The sequence below is a fragment of the Syngnathus floridae genome, chromosome 13 (assembly GCF_059516105.1).
Source record: "Syngnathus floridae isolate MCC-2025c chromosome 13, RoL_Sflo_1.0, whole genome shotgun sequence".
NCBI classification, from domain to species: Eukaryota; Metazoa; Chordata; class Actinopteri; order Syngnathiformes; family Syngnathidae; genus Syngnathus; species Syngnathus floridae.
In genome coordinates this window covers 1171591-1185634 of record NC_142425.1, presented here as the reverse complement: position 1 = coordinate 1185634, position 14044 = coordinate 1171591, and the positions used below count along the sequence as shown (strand labels likewise).

Sequence of the window (14044 nt, the reverse complement as noted above, 5' to 3'; positions counted from 1 at the left end):
GGCACAGAAGCGCTTGTACTTCCTGCGGAGGATGAGGAGAGCCCACCTGCCCCCACCCATCATGAGGACGTTCTACAGGAGCACCATAGAGAGCATTCTGACAAGCTGTCTCTCTGTGTGGTGTGGAGGCTGCACCGCCTCCGATTGGAAGAACGTGAGGAGAGTGGTGAGGACAGCAGAGAGGATCATAGGGGCTCCTCTTCCCTCCATTCAGGACATTTCATCTCAGCGCTGCATATCCCGTGCCCGTAACATCATCAATGACCCATCACACCCCCACCATGGACTGTTCTCCCTGCTGCCCTCTGGGAAGAGGTTTCGCAGCATCCGCTGCAGGTCCACCAAGTTCTGCAACAGCTTTTTCCCTGCTGTCATCAGACTGTTGAACACTAGAACTGTTGAGCTCTAAACTGAACTCTGCATCACACATTCACAGAACTGTACTTTATGACACTACGGACCTCTATCTTGCACTATCTCGCACTACCAACTTTACTGAACTTGTATAAACCCTTTAAATAGAAGTTTAATACATTGTTTAGCATTCCTCTGCACACTCTTGAATACTGTTTTGCCTACTTGCACTATTGCATAATTATCACTGCTGCACTTTATACTTATTTTTAATATATATATATATATATATATATATATATAGTATATGTATATATATATTTTTTCATAGGATATGTTACTTCTATTCAACTGCAATATCACTACTTTGTTGTAAGACGTATGCAACGGAATTTCGTTTTGTATGCACCATGTGCAGAAAAGATGACAATAAAGTTTGTCTAAGTCTAAGTCTAAGTCATGTCAGGTCAGCTGTCTGGAGAGAGAGAGAAGTCAGGACCTGCGGGCGGAGCACCACCGTGCCACCGCCGCCATGACGGAACTCAAAAGCAAACTCCATGAGGAGAAGCAGAAAGAGTTAGCCATTACCAGGGAGACATTACTGCGGCAGCATGAAATGGAGCTGATGAGAGTGATCAAAGATGGAGAGATCCAGCGACTGAATGCCTTGGTCCTCAGCCTGAGGGACGGCTCCATGGACAAGGTGATCCGCTCTATCCGTGTCTGACTATCCGCACGCCACGTCGGGCTTCGGTGCGGCCGCTACCGTATTGTGTAGCTTGTCCCCAGTAAGCGTCGCGGCGCTCCGTTGCGGTCTCAACGGCCCGGTGTGGCGCAATGTCCGCTCAGGTGAGGAGGGGGGGGCGCTTTGCTGGCGGAGGTGGAGGAGACGCGGCGGTGTCGGGAGACCGAGCGGTGTCGCCTCCACCAGGAGCGCGGAAGAAGCCCTGGCAGCGGCCCAGCAGGCCTGGCAGTCACGAGCGGCCGAGCTCCGATCGGCTCATCACCAGCATCGGGAGGAGCTGAGCCGAACCAAGAGAGACTGCGAGAGGGAGATCCGCCGACTGGTAGGACTGATCAGATGCGCGGTGCGTGGCTATGTTCCCAATTTTGTTGTATACCTGCAGTGCAATGACACCTAAGGCATTCTATTCTATTCTATTTCACAAGAAGAAAATGTCCGGTTGCTCGCTTCGCTTTTGTCACAGCAAAGGTGTTCTAGTCGATTCAAGAAAAAAATTGGCCGGTTGCTCTCTTTGTTTTTGTCACAAATCTGGCAAATGAGTTTGCCCGCCTGCCTGAGCGCTCCCCGTTTGTACATCCAGACGGATGAGATCAAGCTGAAAGACAGAGCGGTTAGTGTTTTGGATAAAGCCCTGGGGCCGGCCACGTCCACCGCCTTCAGCTGCAGACTCAGGCTGCCGAGCAGCAGATCGCTGCCCTGAGGGATTCCCAAAGGGTGGGCCTAAACTACCCTGGAAGTGGGGTCAACGCCGCTACTAGCAATCCTCTTCATAGCGTAAGCCACCTCATCACACACTTGCAGTACGCATGACTTAGTTCGTTGCTGGAGGAAGGTAGCACAAAAACAGTTTTGAACTTTGAACGAGTGCTTGTGTGTGTGTGTTGCGGGGCGTTTTCAGTCTCAGGAGGATCGGGACACGCGACGGTTTCATCTGAAAATCGCTGAGCTCAGCGCAGTCATCAGGAAACTGGAGGATCGAAACGCCCTGCTTTCTGAAGAGCGCAATGAACTGGTAATTTATTGACGGCACGCTTGAAGGTTTGCGCTACGTTTGATGCGCGCCATCCAGCGAGGCACCCATTGCGCTTGCTTATTAGTTGAGCGGCGCGGCGAGTCGGTTGCCTGGTAGATGTCTTTTATTGGGAGCCAAAGCCACGATTCCGTTCAAACCGATGCAAAAGGAATGGATACGTTCTGGCCCGCGTGTTGTGCGTCTTTCACATCCCGCACTTCATGCTTGCAGCTAAAGCGACTGAGAGAAACAGAAAGCCAGTTTCTGCCACTCCTGTACAAAAACAAACGCCTGAGCAGGAAGAATGAAGAACTCTCGCTGGTGCTGTGTCGCCTTGAAAACAAAGTGCGCTTTGTCACCCAGGAGAACGAGGAGATGGCAAGCTTGATAAGTCGACGCGGACAACGGCGGCGTGCCAACAGAGTCCACTGCATTTGTGTTCCACAGAGAAGGCCTAGTTCGCTCAATGACCTGGACCGCGGTTGCGGCCAGCAGGACGGTGAAATGGAGTTCCTTCAAGTTGTGGAGCAGCGGCACATCATCGACGACTTGTCCAAGGTCTTCAGGCAGGCGACTCGGTGCACGTACGGCAGCGCCGCGCTCGCTCGCTGTCGCCAGGAAACCTTTTCCGTCCAAAGCTTGGCCGGCGGCCGCCATCCAAAAAATTGGCCCCTTAAATTCCGACCTTTCAAGCAGGAGCATTGTGCGCACGCGTTTGAACACGCTTTAGACTTGTTTTGCCGTTTTCAGCAGCTCAAAGCTCCCGTTTTGTCAGCGCCTTTGCCACTCGCTGTGCGCTGAAAACGACGGACTTGCCCGGCTGCTCAGCCCGTCAACCATGAGCCGCGAGCGCGACGTCGTTGTCCGTAGGCAGCTAGTGGCAAAATGCACCCTGTTAGAGTTGCGCTCGCTCCAACTTATTTTGCAAGAACCACACGGGAGACAAGTAAGTTCTTTTGGACACCTGCAGGTGGAGAGTCCATCCGTTGTACGAATGAAGTCTGACTCTCGGCTCCTGCACGAGCATTTTAATTAAGAGAAACAGGGTGGGTGTAAGAGTGGATTGAATAGAGGAAGCCCTTGACCTCTAGTCAAAACATAGCAAGGGGTGTTTTACGACTTTGTGTCGGAAGGGATAAGCGATAGGGATAAATAAGGGATAAATAATATTATTTATTACAGGTTGCAGTCAAAGTCAAAGCAACACAATGATACGATAAAGATAATCTGGAAAACCCTGACACACCCTGTAGTTGTCACTTTTGGAAAAGACGAGCGTCCCTCCAATCATCGCCGGTGACGTGTTTTTCAGGCTCTGGAGACAGGAGCTCATGTCAGAAATGTCATTGTGAGTCGCGTTTGTTTCTGCGCCGGAGCCGTTCGTTCCCTTTGCATCCAAAGAATCTCAAAGGCGGATTATTTGTGTCGACAGGAGAGAGATTTGCTGCTACGATACCGACGTCGAGAATCTCTGAGGAGGAACAAAGCGTGAGGTCCTGCAAGGTGAGTCTGTTTGTTTGCGGCTGCTTGGTGTTGCGCAAGATGAAATGGCCTTTTTCTCGCTATCGTTCCTCTCGTCGATTCATCGTGAGGTGTCGCTTCAGTTTGTTCAGAGAGATGTTTGCTTCCGCGCCCGCAGGTCATCGAAACATTTTACGGCTACGACGAAGACGTGTTGGTGGACTCGGACGGATCGTCCTTGTCTTTTCACACCGACAGAACCCCCGACACGGAACCCGAAGAGGTAGCCCGCCATTTCTGCCAGCGTATTGGCACCAAACATTCCTCTTCAGCCTGGAATCGGACTCGTCTTTGCGTCGCGGGTGCTTTGTCGCCGGTCTGACTGATTCTGGTACTAGTGCTGTGTTGCATTGGTGTGTGCATGAAGAGGCGGAGCTTCGCTGATGCAAGAATATCAAGCGCTGCAACGAGCCTACGCTCTGCTAGCCCAGACCAGCGAAGGGGACTACGACGCCGAGAAGGAGATTGTTAGAGATTTGCTCACTCCAACTTATTTTGCAAGAACCACACGGGAGACAAGCAAGTCCTTTTTAGACACCTGCAGGTGGAGAGTTCACTCGTTCAAGGAATGAAGTCTGAACCCTTGTTCCTGCGAGGGGATATTTATTAAGAGAAACAGAGTGGGGGTTGAGAGTGGGGGTCAGAGTAGACAAATGGCCGAAGCCCCTGGCTGATCAAAGCACAGCAGGGGGTCCTTCACGATGTTGTGTGAACAAAACACTTTGATTGCTTCCTCTGCAGCTCGTCAATCAGTTCAAAAGATCTTAGCACTTTGTTCTACTACTTTCGTTAAGACAGGACAAGCGAGTTTAATTATTACAGGTTACATTCCAACATAATCATAGGATCAAACTAACCTGAAAACCCTAACATCTCCCTCCTGATTTATCATATGATTATGCCACCCCAAACAACAAAGACAAGCAAGAAAACATATATACGTATAATGAAGAAAGCAGAATGGTAAAAATAAAAACAACAAACAATGATAGCAACACTATCCAGTGAAGATGAGGCATTACCTCAATACCCCAGATCAAACTTATTGTGTAAGCGAAAAACCTGCTGGCCAGATGTTATTAGCAGGAAAATTCTTACACGGCCCCGTTGCCACAGGCGACCAGAATGCTATCATTAAAAAATAAAAAGAAAAACAAAGAAACTGTACATCAGCGTATCCATTACTTGCGAAGCATATTTGATGGTCAAATCAACAAGATTCCGTAAAACATGCTCAACAGAACAGCATCTACGCAATCCACGTCTCATTATCATCATCACATCTGTCACGTCTAAGAAGTTGTATATGTGCTCGCGTTTTCGTCAGCTGATGATGTTGTAGTCTGTAGGTGAGGTCTGTCACACACACTGGCGCACACGCTCGTGTCCAGTTGGCGGGCAGCATCGGATAAACCTTGTGACCACAAAGCCACCAGCCATTCTGTATGAAGTATGTTCCGTTCGATGGTGTAGCCATGTTGGTAGTAGAGCCCTTACACGTTGAAAACGGCTCTCTCATCCTGGCACACAGCGGTGATGTCCAAAGCTCCCATCCAGTTCCCTCCTGGAGAGCAGTCGTCGTCAATGCATTTGTGGGTCCTGCAACCTTGGATGTGTAGTCAGCAAGACTTAGAATGGTCCCTCCTGTCGTAGCTGGCCCAGTACCTTCTTTTGATGACTTTGATGTAGACCCAGTCTCCTGGATTGATGGGGTTGTCGACCTGTGAGGAGGAAAGATCAAGCGGCAGTAAATTTGTCTTTGACACAGTTTGAGCGTCCTGATCATATAATCTGCCAAGGACTGCTCTTCATTTGTTGTTTGCAACTCTCGTAGTCAATTGTCGTGCCCATTTAACTGGCAAATAGGAGTGTTTGCGGGAAGAGTTTGAACACCTCCTAATGATTCCCTTTAACCAAAAACTATTTATGACAGGGGCGTTCCCATTTATTGCCTCCTGGTTTAAAAGAGATTGTCTTACCCATGCCTTCTTTCTCCTCACACGCTCACACCCACACAGGGTGTGAACACACACACACACACAAAGGGATTCTAATCCATCTCTCATGTAGCTTCTTTTGATAGAATCTCCTATCGGCAACTGTATAGCAGACGTTTTAGCATATAATCCCATACTCTGCTCTCTCGCTTCTACTTTTTCATGTCGGTGCAGTCGTAGGTGGCCCCTATTGCAGTCATTGTCTTGTTAACTGTCGCCTTGTGATTCCTATGCATGATTGTGTGAATGTCAAAAATTGAACGTACCTAACTTTCTGACCATCCAACCTCCACTGTGGCACAAAAAACCTTACTGTTGTATTGAGTAGGTACATTGAGCAACCTAGCTCCCTCCTGACTGCCAAATGTCCTGTTCTAAAATTTATATAACTCGACCTCTACGTCTTAAGCTTGATGAGCCAAAATATCAGATCTTGCTCTTGTTTCCTACCGTTTTAGCCTATTTGTTTTATCCAAATCCGTTCAATCTCTGATTATAATGCTTTTCTCTGTAGCCCTACGTATTTTTCAAATTTTTATTTATTTATTTATCAAATCTCCTCAGTTCTGTCAAACTCAGTGCACAATGAATCTCCCTTCCACTTTGAACCAAGCTTCACCAAATTTGGTAACGCCGTAGCAAGGAGTGCGATTTGGTTGTCGGACACTCCAAGTCCATATCTTTTTGCTGCACTTCACCCTCTCAAGTTCGTGTTCTTTTGTTGTTGCTTCAGAGCGACCCCATCCATCACTCTTGAATGAGTCCATTGTTCAAATGAGTCAATTTTCATCATTGTGAGTTCCTCCGCTTTTCACTGTCTTTTCCCGTCCCCGAGGATGTTGTCTGTCCTCCGGAGTGTACTTGTCCTTCTCCAAGCACAACAGTCTTTTCTTGTCCTTCGCCAAAGGTCAAAGGTGCTTCAGAGCCAGGCACCATTTTGTAGTTGTTCACGGCTGCAGGTGAAGTCTCGGATTGGGTTTCAGGGACCCTGACACTGAGAATGACAGGCTGGGACATCAAACTTGTAAGACTATTTCCAAATGTAGCTGCTTCCATCAATTTGCTGGTAACGTTTGTTTACCAAACTTCAAATTCTTCTAATAACAGCGATCTCGTTTTTATATTGTAAATCCTGCAACTCATCCTATTTTTTTTTTGAGCTACATTTTATCTATAGTTCCAATTTAATCGGACAGTATGTTGTCTTCAGTATCATTATTGAAAATCAACTCATCGAGGTCTGCTTTCCACATCAAGCCCTGATCTGTATGTCTTGACCTCTCACATGTTGTCATGCTTGCTCAAAAATGTGACTTAGAGTATGGTGCTGTGAATTCTCAATCTCCCCAATGAAATTGGATCCCACCTCGTAGTTCTTATCGTTCTCATGTTCCTGTTAGCCTGCAATTGTCCAAATCAAAAATGTTTTCTTTTAACTGTCTTTCTTTTGAACCTCTAAATCTCTCGTGTTGCTAACCTATCTACACCAGAACAAAAAATTTACCACAGTATAACACCAAATGTATTCGAAAATTCATTGTCATAAAGTGTTGTATTCTTACTATCTTCCTCTATCTGTCCTACTCACTCCCTCCTTTTGAGGCTTGGCAACGCCCATGCCTCACACCTTGACAAACTTTTTGGGAGAACGCGTTCTGTACTACATACGATCATACCATCATCATTTAATTTGACTTTCTTTCCGAAACGCTTCTCAATTTCTCAGTTCACACATCTTCTACATGTGTTACCGATTCTCCAGTTTTTTCTCTAGTTAATTATCAATCCAAAAGCTACGTGTTTCTTTCTAACATTCAACCTGCTCAAAATCACTCTTTCATCACAGTCGCTCTACTAATTTTCTATAGTAGTCACCAACGACTTCAACCATTCAACCTCTCATTCAGGCAATCATTCATCAATGCTCATCATATGCATCTCACACAGTCTCCAAAAAGGAGTCATACTATCACATTGGTCCCAATTCATCCAAGCTCACCACACAATATTCATATATCATTTTCAATCAGGTTTCCTGGTAGAACAATCCACCAGTCCAAAAAAAACTTAACTAAAACAAACAACTGGCAAATTAATCTGAATTTTTTTCTTTGTTTTTAAATTTGAAGAACTCAATCGCTCAGATTTAGCTTGAATTTAGAATTTTGTATAATCTTATAACACAACCAATCAATTATTCCTATTAAATGTAGCATTGCAAAATCTTAAATTCACAATTTAGCTCCTTCCAATTCCTGAAAGCATGTTCTGTCGTTTTTTATTTTTATTTTTTTATTTTTTATTTTTTTTTTCTTCGAATTTCTCACACTTAACATGCACTAGTGTGGATTAGTTTCTGCTCGCAAACAGGTTTCTCTCTTTTCCTCTCATTTTTATCTGTCAAAATTGTTTCTGTTCTGCGGTGTAAATTGAATAGACAACAGTCTAGCAAATTTCTTTATACTAAAAGTTTAGCCAATCTTCATCAATTTGGGACTTTAACTTTAACTTTAACACATACGCACACACATGCACAGCTCTCGCGTGCAGAAGGTAGGTCTCAGCAACAATGATTCGTCACAGGCTGGCCATTTCCTGTGGTCGATCATGAGCTGGTCCCTCCCGTGCACACGAGGACAGCACATTCTAATTTTATTTATTTATCTTCTAGAAGCAAGTTGCATTTCTTTACCACTTGATTTGCATATTTTAACTTTAGTGTAACACAAATTGAGCTCTAGTCATTTGTAATTTGGGCATACAAACAGCATTGTCATACTTCTTGGATGGACAAGACTTCTAATAATCTAAAAAAATTCTAATAATCTGACAATGACATGTATTGCTGTCATATGGGCATCTATTCTTTCTTTCTCTGTATGAGCATAAGCGGTCAAAGAGGAGGAAGCTTGTCATGCCAAAAAAATTGGCTTTTCCTCTGCCCCTTCCTGCACCCTTTGATTGATATTGCTTTGCAGAACGACACTCTCGTGCAAAGTGTCCTCGTCTCCCACAGTTCCAACAATTGTCTGAATCTGATGGGGGTTTTGATTTGAATGGTGGCTTGCGACGTTGTTGGTATCTAACTCCTCCTCTGCCCCTTTGGGAACTTTGGTAGAAGATTGTTGTATCTTCATTTAGATCATTATCATCATCTAGATGAAATACATCAAAACTTCTGCCTTTCTCAATCCCTTTGTCAGCGTCTCTGGGCCACTGCATGTTTTTTGTAAACCAAGCAGTGTCCGCTTCCACCAAGTGTTTTCTCACCCAACTGCCCAAGTCAGGGGGGAAACCAGTGAGGAGCGGAATTTTAAGATGTTGCTGATAAGCACTCTCATCTGCATCATTGAATGGGATGCCACTATGCACCCTGAATTCTTTTTCAAATCTCAAACGAAAATCATCAGTATCTTCGCCAGGCTTCTGTTTTATTCCTGCCAAATGACCATAATTCGCTCGTCTTTGAAATATAGTTCGCACTCTTTGCACAAGACCATTCCATTGTGCTGCATACTCCCCTCCCAATTGATTTTCCTCAATGGGATAGGGAAAAGGCCCTTGATTATTTCTACCTGTATAATTTCCTCTAACCTTCGCCCAGTCTTTTCCCAAGGAGGACATTGCAGCTTCTCCTGCCTCATGTCCATTCAGTCTATAGGAATGTATAATTCCAGCCATGTCCTCTGCCCATTTATCTGGGTCTTCAGCAACAGGGATAACCCCTTCAACTGCTTTTCTTGCCTCTTCCAAAGTCCATGGCCGGAAAACATATGTATGTGGGAGTTGGCCTTCCCCTACATTAGGGTTTGGCACCTGTATCATTGGGCATACATCAACCTTGTCTAAATTTTGAGAAAATCTAGCAGCAGTGGTCAAACTTCTTGTTTGTACAGGACTTCTACTAGCGTGACCCTGACTTCCTTTGCTGTTATATGGGGGGGATGCAGGTTTGTTAAGCTTGGATACAAGTTTTGCGTACGAGCGGAAGGCCCCTCTTGCTCCTCTGCTCGAGCTGCCCCTTCAGCGTCGGCTGGAGTCGCGGCCGCAGCAGTGCGCCTGCGCACTGTGGCCTCATTGTCTTCCGGCCTGACAAACATAGTCTCAGCCTCATCACCTTTCATCTTTCTATCTTTTGGATTTGTTCTCTTCTCTCTTGTGAAGCTTTTAACCAGATTTTAGCACAATCCAATTCTCTCTCTTTTCTTTTCTTTTTCAGCCCATTTTTCTTTCTTTCCACACTCTCTTCCAAAACATCAACTACTATCTTCCACACTTCAACTCTCAACTTCCCTTCTACTCCATACTTTTTCTTCCACTTTGGCATATATTGCATACAATTAAGAAATCTACTCGCCATGTACTTCTCATCTCCGTCAAGAGGTAGAGAATTACCGTTTTTATTTCCCATATTAATTCTAGTAGGTTTAGGTTATACAATTTCTTTTTCTCAAAAATATTATTATTATTATTTCTTTATTTATTTGTTTGAGGATCCTCAATGCAGGTTTAAATTGACCTTTCAACAAATTACTAGCCTGTATTATTGCCGTGGATCAATGCTAGAACTGCTATTTAGTCAATTTATCCTACCAGTCACACTCTCAATCACACAAACTCCAGCGCTTTTTAGGCCTATCCAGGGATGAGTGTAAAACCCTCCAAACAGCTGGAAAAACGGACAAAAGAAAAAATCTACGCCCTTCTTCAATTAAGAAAAAGAAGCTCTGTTTTCCTTAGCCCGTTTCTTCCACTGGGACTTGAACCCAAGCTATTCTTTGGCTTGGAAAAACATACCAAGAACAATCTACGCCCTTCTTTGATTAACAAAAAAGAAGCTCCGTGTTTCTTAGCACGTTCCTTCCACTGGGACTCTAACCCAAGCCAGATCCCTCAGCTCGGAAAAACAGACAAAGAAGAGTCTACACACTTCTTCGATGAACGAAAAAGAAGCTCTGCTTTTCTTAGCCTGTTCATTCCACTGGGACTTGAACCCAAGCTGGCTCTCGTGCACACAACTTAAGGCCTTTAACTTACTTGTTCCCTTGGTTCGTTGCACTGCCGGGTCCCGTCAATCCACCTCTGTCAGACGAAGGCAGACCTAAGATGCTGGCCCAGCGAAGAATTCTCTTCCCAGGACTTTCTTCTCCAGGTCCTCCTAATGGACGCTGGCTTGTCGACAATGCAGCACGTCCTCCTTCGTCAGCCAGATAGCGGGTATGAGGGTCCCGGGTTTCGGCACCAAAATGTTAGAGATTTGCTCACTCCAACTTATTTTGCAAGAACCACACGGGAGACAAGCAAGTCCTTTTTAGACACCTGCAGGTGGAGAGTTCACTCGTTCAAGGAATGAAGTCTGAACCCTTGTTCCTGCGAGGGGATATTTATTAAGAGAAACAGAGTGGGGGTTGAGAGTGGGGGTCAGAGTAGACAAATGGCCGAAGCCCCTGGCTGATCAAAGCACAGCAGGGGGTCCTTCACGATGTTGTGTGAACAAAACACTTTGATTGCTTCCTCTGCAGCTAGTCAATCAGTTCAAAAGATCTTAGCACTTTGTTCTACTACTTTCGTTAAGACAGGACAAGCGAGTTTAATTATTACAGGTTACATTCCAACATAATCATAGGATCAAACTAACCTGAAAACCCTAACAGAGATCAAGGTGGCGCCCCTTCCCGCAACCCCCGGCCGGGTCGCAGCCTCCCCGTTCTCACCCAGCCTCGGGTGTTCTCTGGTCTGAAAGGAGGAGGAGGAGCCTCCCTCCTCCTCCTTTCAGACCAGAGAAAAGCTGATGGTAGAAATGGGTCACTATCAAAGCAGAGTAGCAGATCTGGAGTCAGCGCTGAAGCAACAAGGACAGGTAAGCTCATCAATGAGCACACCTTTTTCTCAGACAAAATAGCTACATTCTTCAGTCACTCATTCGTCTGGCATTACTGGACCAACCCCCCCCCCCCCCGAACGTGGCTGGGAAAATGCGGATAAAAGCAAATGTCATTTTCCAGTCAACCAAAGAATTTGTGGATGAAAATGACACAACATTCCAAAGCTGTCCACGCGTTTGTCTCTTCTAGAATGTCAAGTGGGTGGAGGAGAAGCAGCTGCTGCGTCAGAGCAATCAGCAGTTGGCCGAAAAGGTGACGGAAAGAAAGGCGCTGGGCGGAGTCGCTTGGCGTCACACCCGTCGGGAAGCCCCGCAGATGAGGTCTGACTGTCTTTTCAGGTCAGGCGGATGGAGGCGGAAGAAGCGCGTCTGAAAGAGCACATCCAGGATATCCGAGACCAAAACGAACTGCTTGAGTTCCGCATCCTGGAGCTGGAGGTGGGAAGACTCGCACAAGCGTGTTGAGGCCAGAGATGTGACGGACGGACGGACGGACGGATGCATGCCTCTGCCTTTCAGGAGAGGGAGTGGCGCTCCCCCGTCTTGAAGTTTCTGCAAGTCCGTTTCCCAGACGGCCTCAGCCCTTTGCAGATCTACTGCGAGGCCGAGGGCGTGAGCGTACGTAAGGCGTCCCTCGCAACCCTAACCTTAACCCGAGGTCCCAGAACACCTTACATTGCTCCTTGCGCCTTTCCCCCGGACATCGTCATCAGTGATCTGATGAAGAAGCTGGACATCCTGGGCTATAACGCCGTAAGTGCATGTCGAACTCCTTATGTTCGCACTCCACGAGACTCGGCGGCTCAAATGTGACTTTTGGAAGGCTTTGCGCTGAAAGAAGCTTGTTGACGCTGTGCCTTTGGGCTCTTGCAGAATCTCACCAACGAGGAGCAGGTGGTCGTGATTCACGCCAGGACCCTTCTCACCCTAGCCGAGAAGGTAACGCGCACGTCCACGCACGCTCTCGCATTCTGCTTATGTGACAGCAGCCTTTCCTCAGTGGTTAGAATACATCAAAGTGACCAAGTCAGCACTTCAACAGAAGATGTTGGACATTGAAAGTGAGAAGGTAGACAGACACGCGACATCAGCCAAGGGGAACTCCGGCAATGTGCCCCAACAATTCTGACCTTGAGCTGTGCTAGGATATGTTCTGCAAGCAGAAGGGCTACCTGGATGAAGAGTTGGACTTCAGGAAGTGTTCCATGGACCAGGCTCATAAGGTAAGCCGCCCTCAAATCTCCCGCCGTGACACTTCGCTGAGGATCATGGGAATTTGCCATTGACAGTGACACCGTGAACCAAGAAAGTGGCGCTGGGAATGACAATCTCCTAAGGTTAGATTATTCCGGTTGATAAATGTCAGATAAACAGATGATACGAACACAGTCCCTTTGATAAAATAATATTAATTGCGTGGATATAATGGTTTAAAGGGTTTTCATCACAATTGGACTACAGACAGACCTCCAATTATGCTGATAAACTTGGCCAGAAACTTGAATGAAATAATATAACACTGCGTTAAATACAAACATACGTAATGATGGTTTAAATTCAATGAATCAATAAATTAAAAGGGACAAAGACTGACCTATTGATCTTTTCTGTCTGCGTTAAAGCTGGGCAGTTGACTTGACAAATAACTGTAATTTTAATTGACCAGGTAGACACACTCCGGGACTCGATCAACCCCGGCGGGGCCTCCCTTGGGCGAGGGTGTCTGGTGATAATGGCCGAAACACTCTGTGACCCCAAGGTCCACTACTGATGACGTGTCTACAAAATTATGACGTTCAAATTACCCACAACAAGGACGACTTAATGGGACTCTTTGTAAACAAAACGGTTGGTTTTAAAACAATATATAATAAAAAAATATATTAGTTCAAACACAACTAAGAGTTAATAGACACAATTTAAGACAAGGGTAGTCTCATAGGTCTGTACTTTTCTGTCGCTTTTCACTGTATTTCCATCTTGCTGGCCGAAGACCTGGGTGGCGCCTCAGCTACTCGGGGGAGGTTCTGGCAGGAGTGCAGTCTCACTTCGCCGTCCTTCGTACCCAATCCAGATTTTATGTGACCTGGTACGGCGAGGTTTACTGGTGAGACATGCGTAGGCCCGTGCCTTCCGTTGCCTTCTATCTAACCGACAGGGTCGGCGGACCCTTTGGGGAAGGTTTAGCGAGTAAAACTCAAAATACCTAACCCTAACCCTAACCCTAACCCTAACCGAATGAAAGAAAACTATCATTTGGCCACAACCAACATTCACAGATACAACACAACGTGCGGGGTTGAGGTTAAAGATTGAGTGAAGGGCCCTCGTTTTAAACTACTTTTTTGAAAAGGAGTGGGAACAAGTAAGACGTATTTAATTTATTTAATGGGAAGTAGTAAGACTTATTAAATTTATTTAATCTACTTTTCTTCCCAGGCAAAATTTGATGTGCTGCAATTCCAAATTTCCAAAGTGAATGAAGGAATGAAGTCCTTTAAATTATGATTTTGTATAAATACTAGGCATTA

At 45.8% G+C, this 14044-nt stretch overlaps 1 protein-coding gene and 1 long non-coding RNA gene across 2 annotated transcripts; one reads left to right on the top strand and one right to left on the bottom strand.

The window, feature by feature from the left end:
- The first annotated feature begins 804 nt into the window (after positions 1-804).
- LOC148388003 (janus kinase and microtubule-interacting protein 3-like) lies at positions 805-12520 on the top strand. Its single transcript, XM_088394822.1, has 11 exons — positions 805-1057; positions 1204-1421; positions 1680-1873; positions 1998-2111; positions 2343-2499; positions 2560-2669; positions 11704-11766; positions 11853-11951; positions 12033-12266; positions 12387-12452; positions 12500-12520. The coding sequence occupies exons 5-11, from the start codon at positions 2487-2489 to the stop codon at positions 12518-12520; spliced, it is 606 nt and encodes a 201-aa protein (XP_088250948.1). The 5' UTR covers positions 805-1057; positions 1204-1421; positions 1680-1873; positions 1998-2111; positions 2343-2486.
- Positions 4157-11374, bottom strand: LOC148388004 (uncharacterized). Its single transcript, XR_015862153.1, has 2 exons — positions 5298-11374; positions 4157-5238 (listed from the first exon to the last, which is right to left on the bottom strand). It is a non-coding gene; the product is annotated as an uncharacterized LOC148388004 (long non-coding RNA).
- Positions 12521-14044: the final 1524 nt, after the last annotated feature.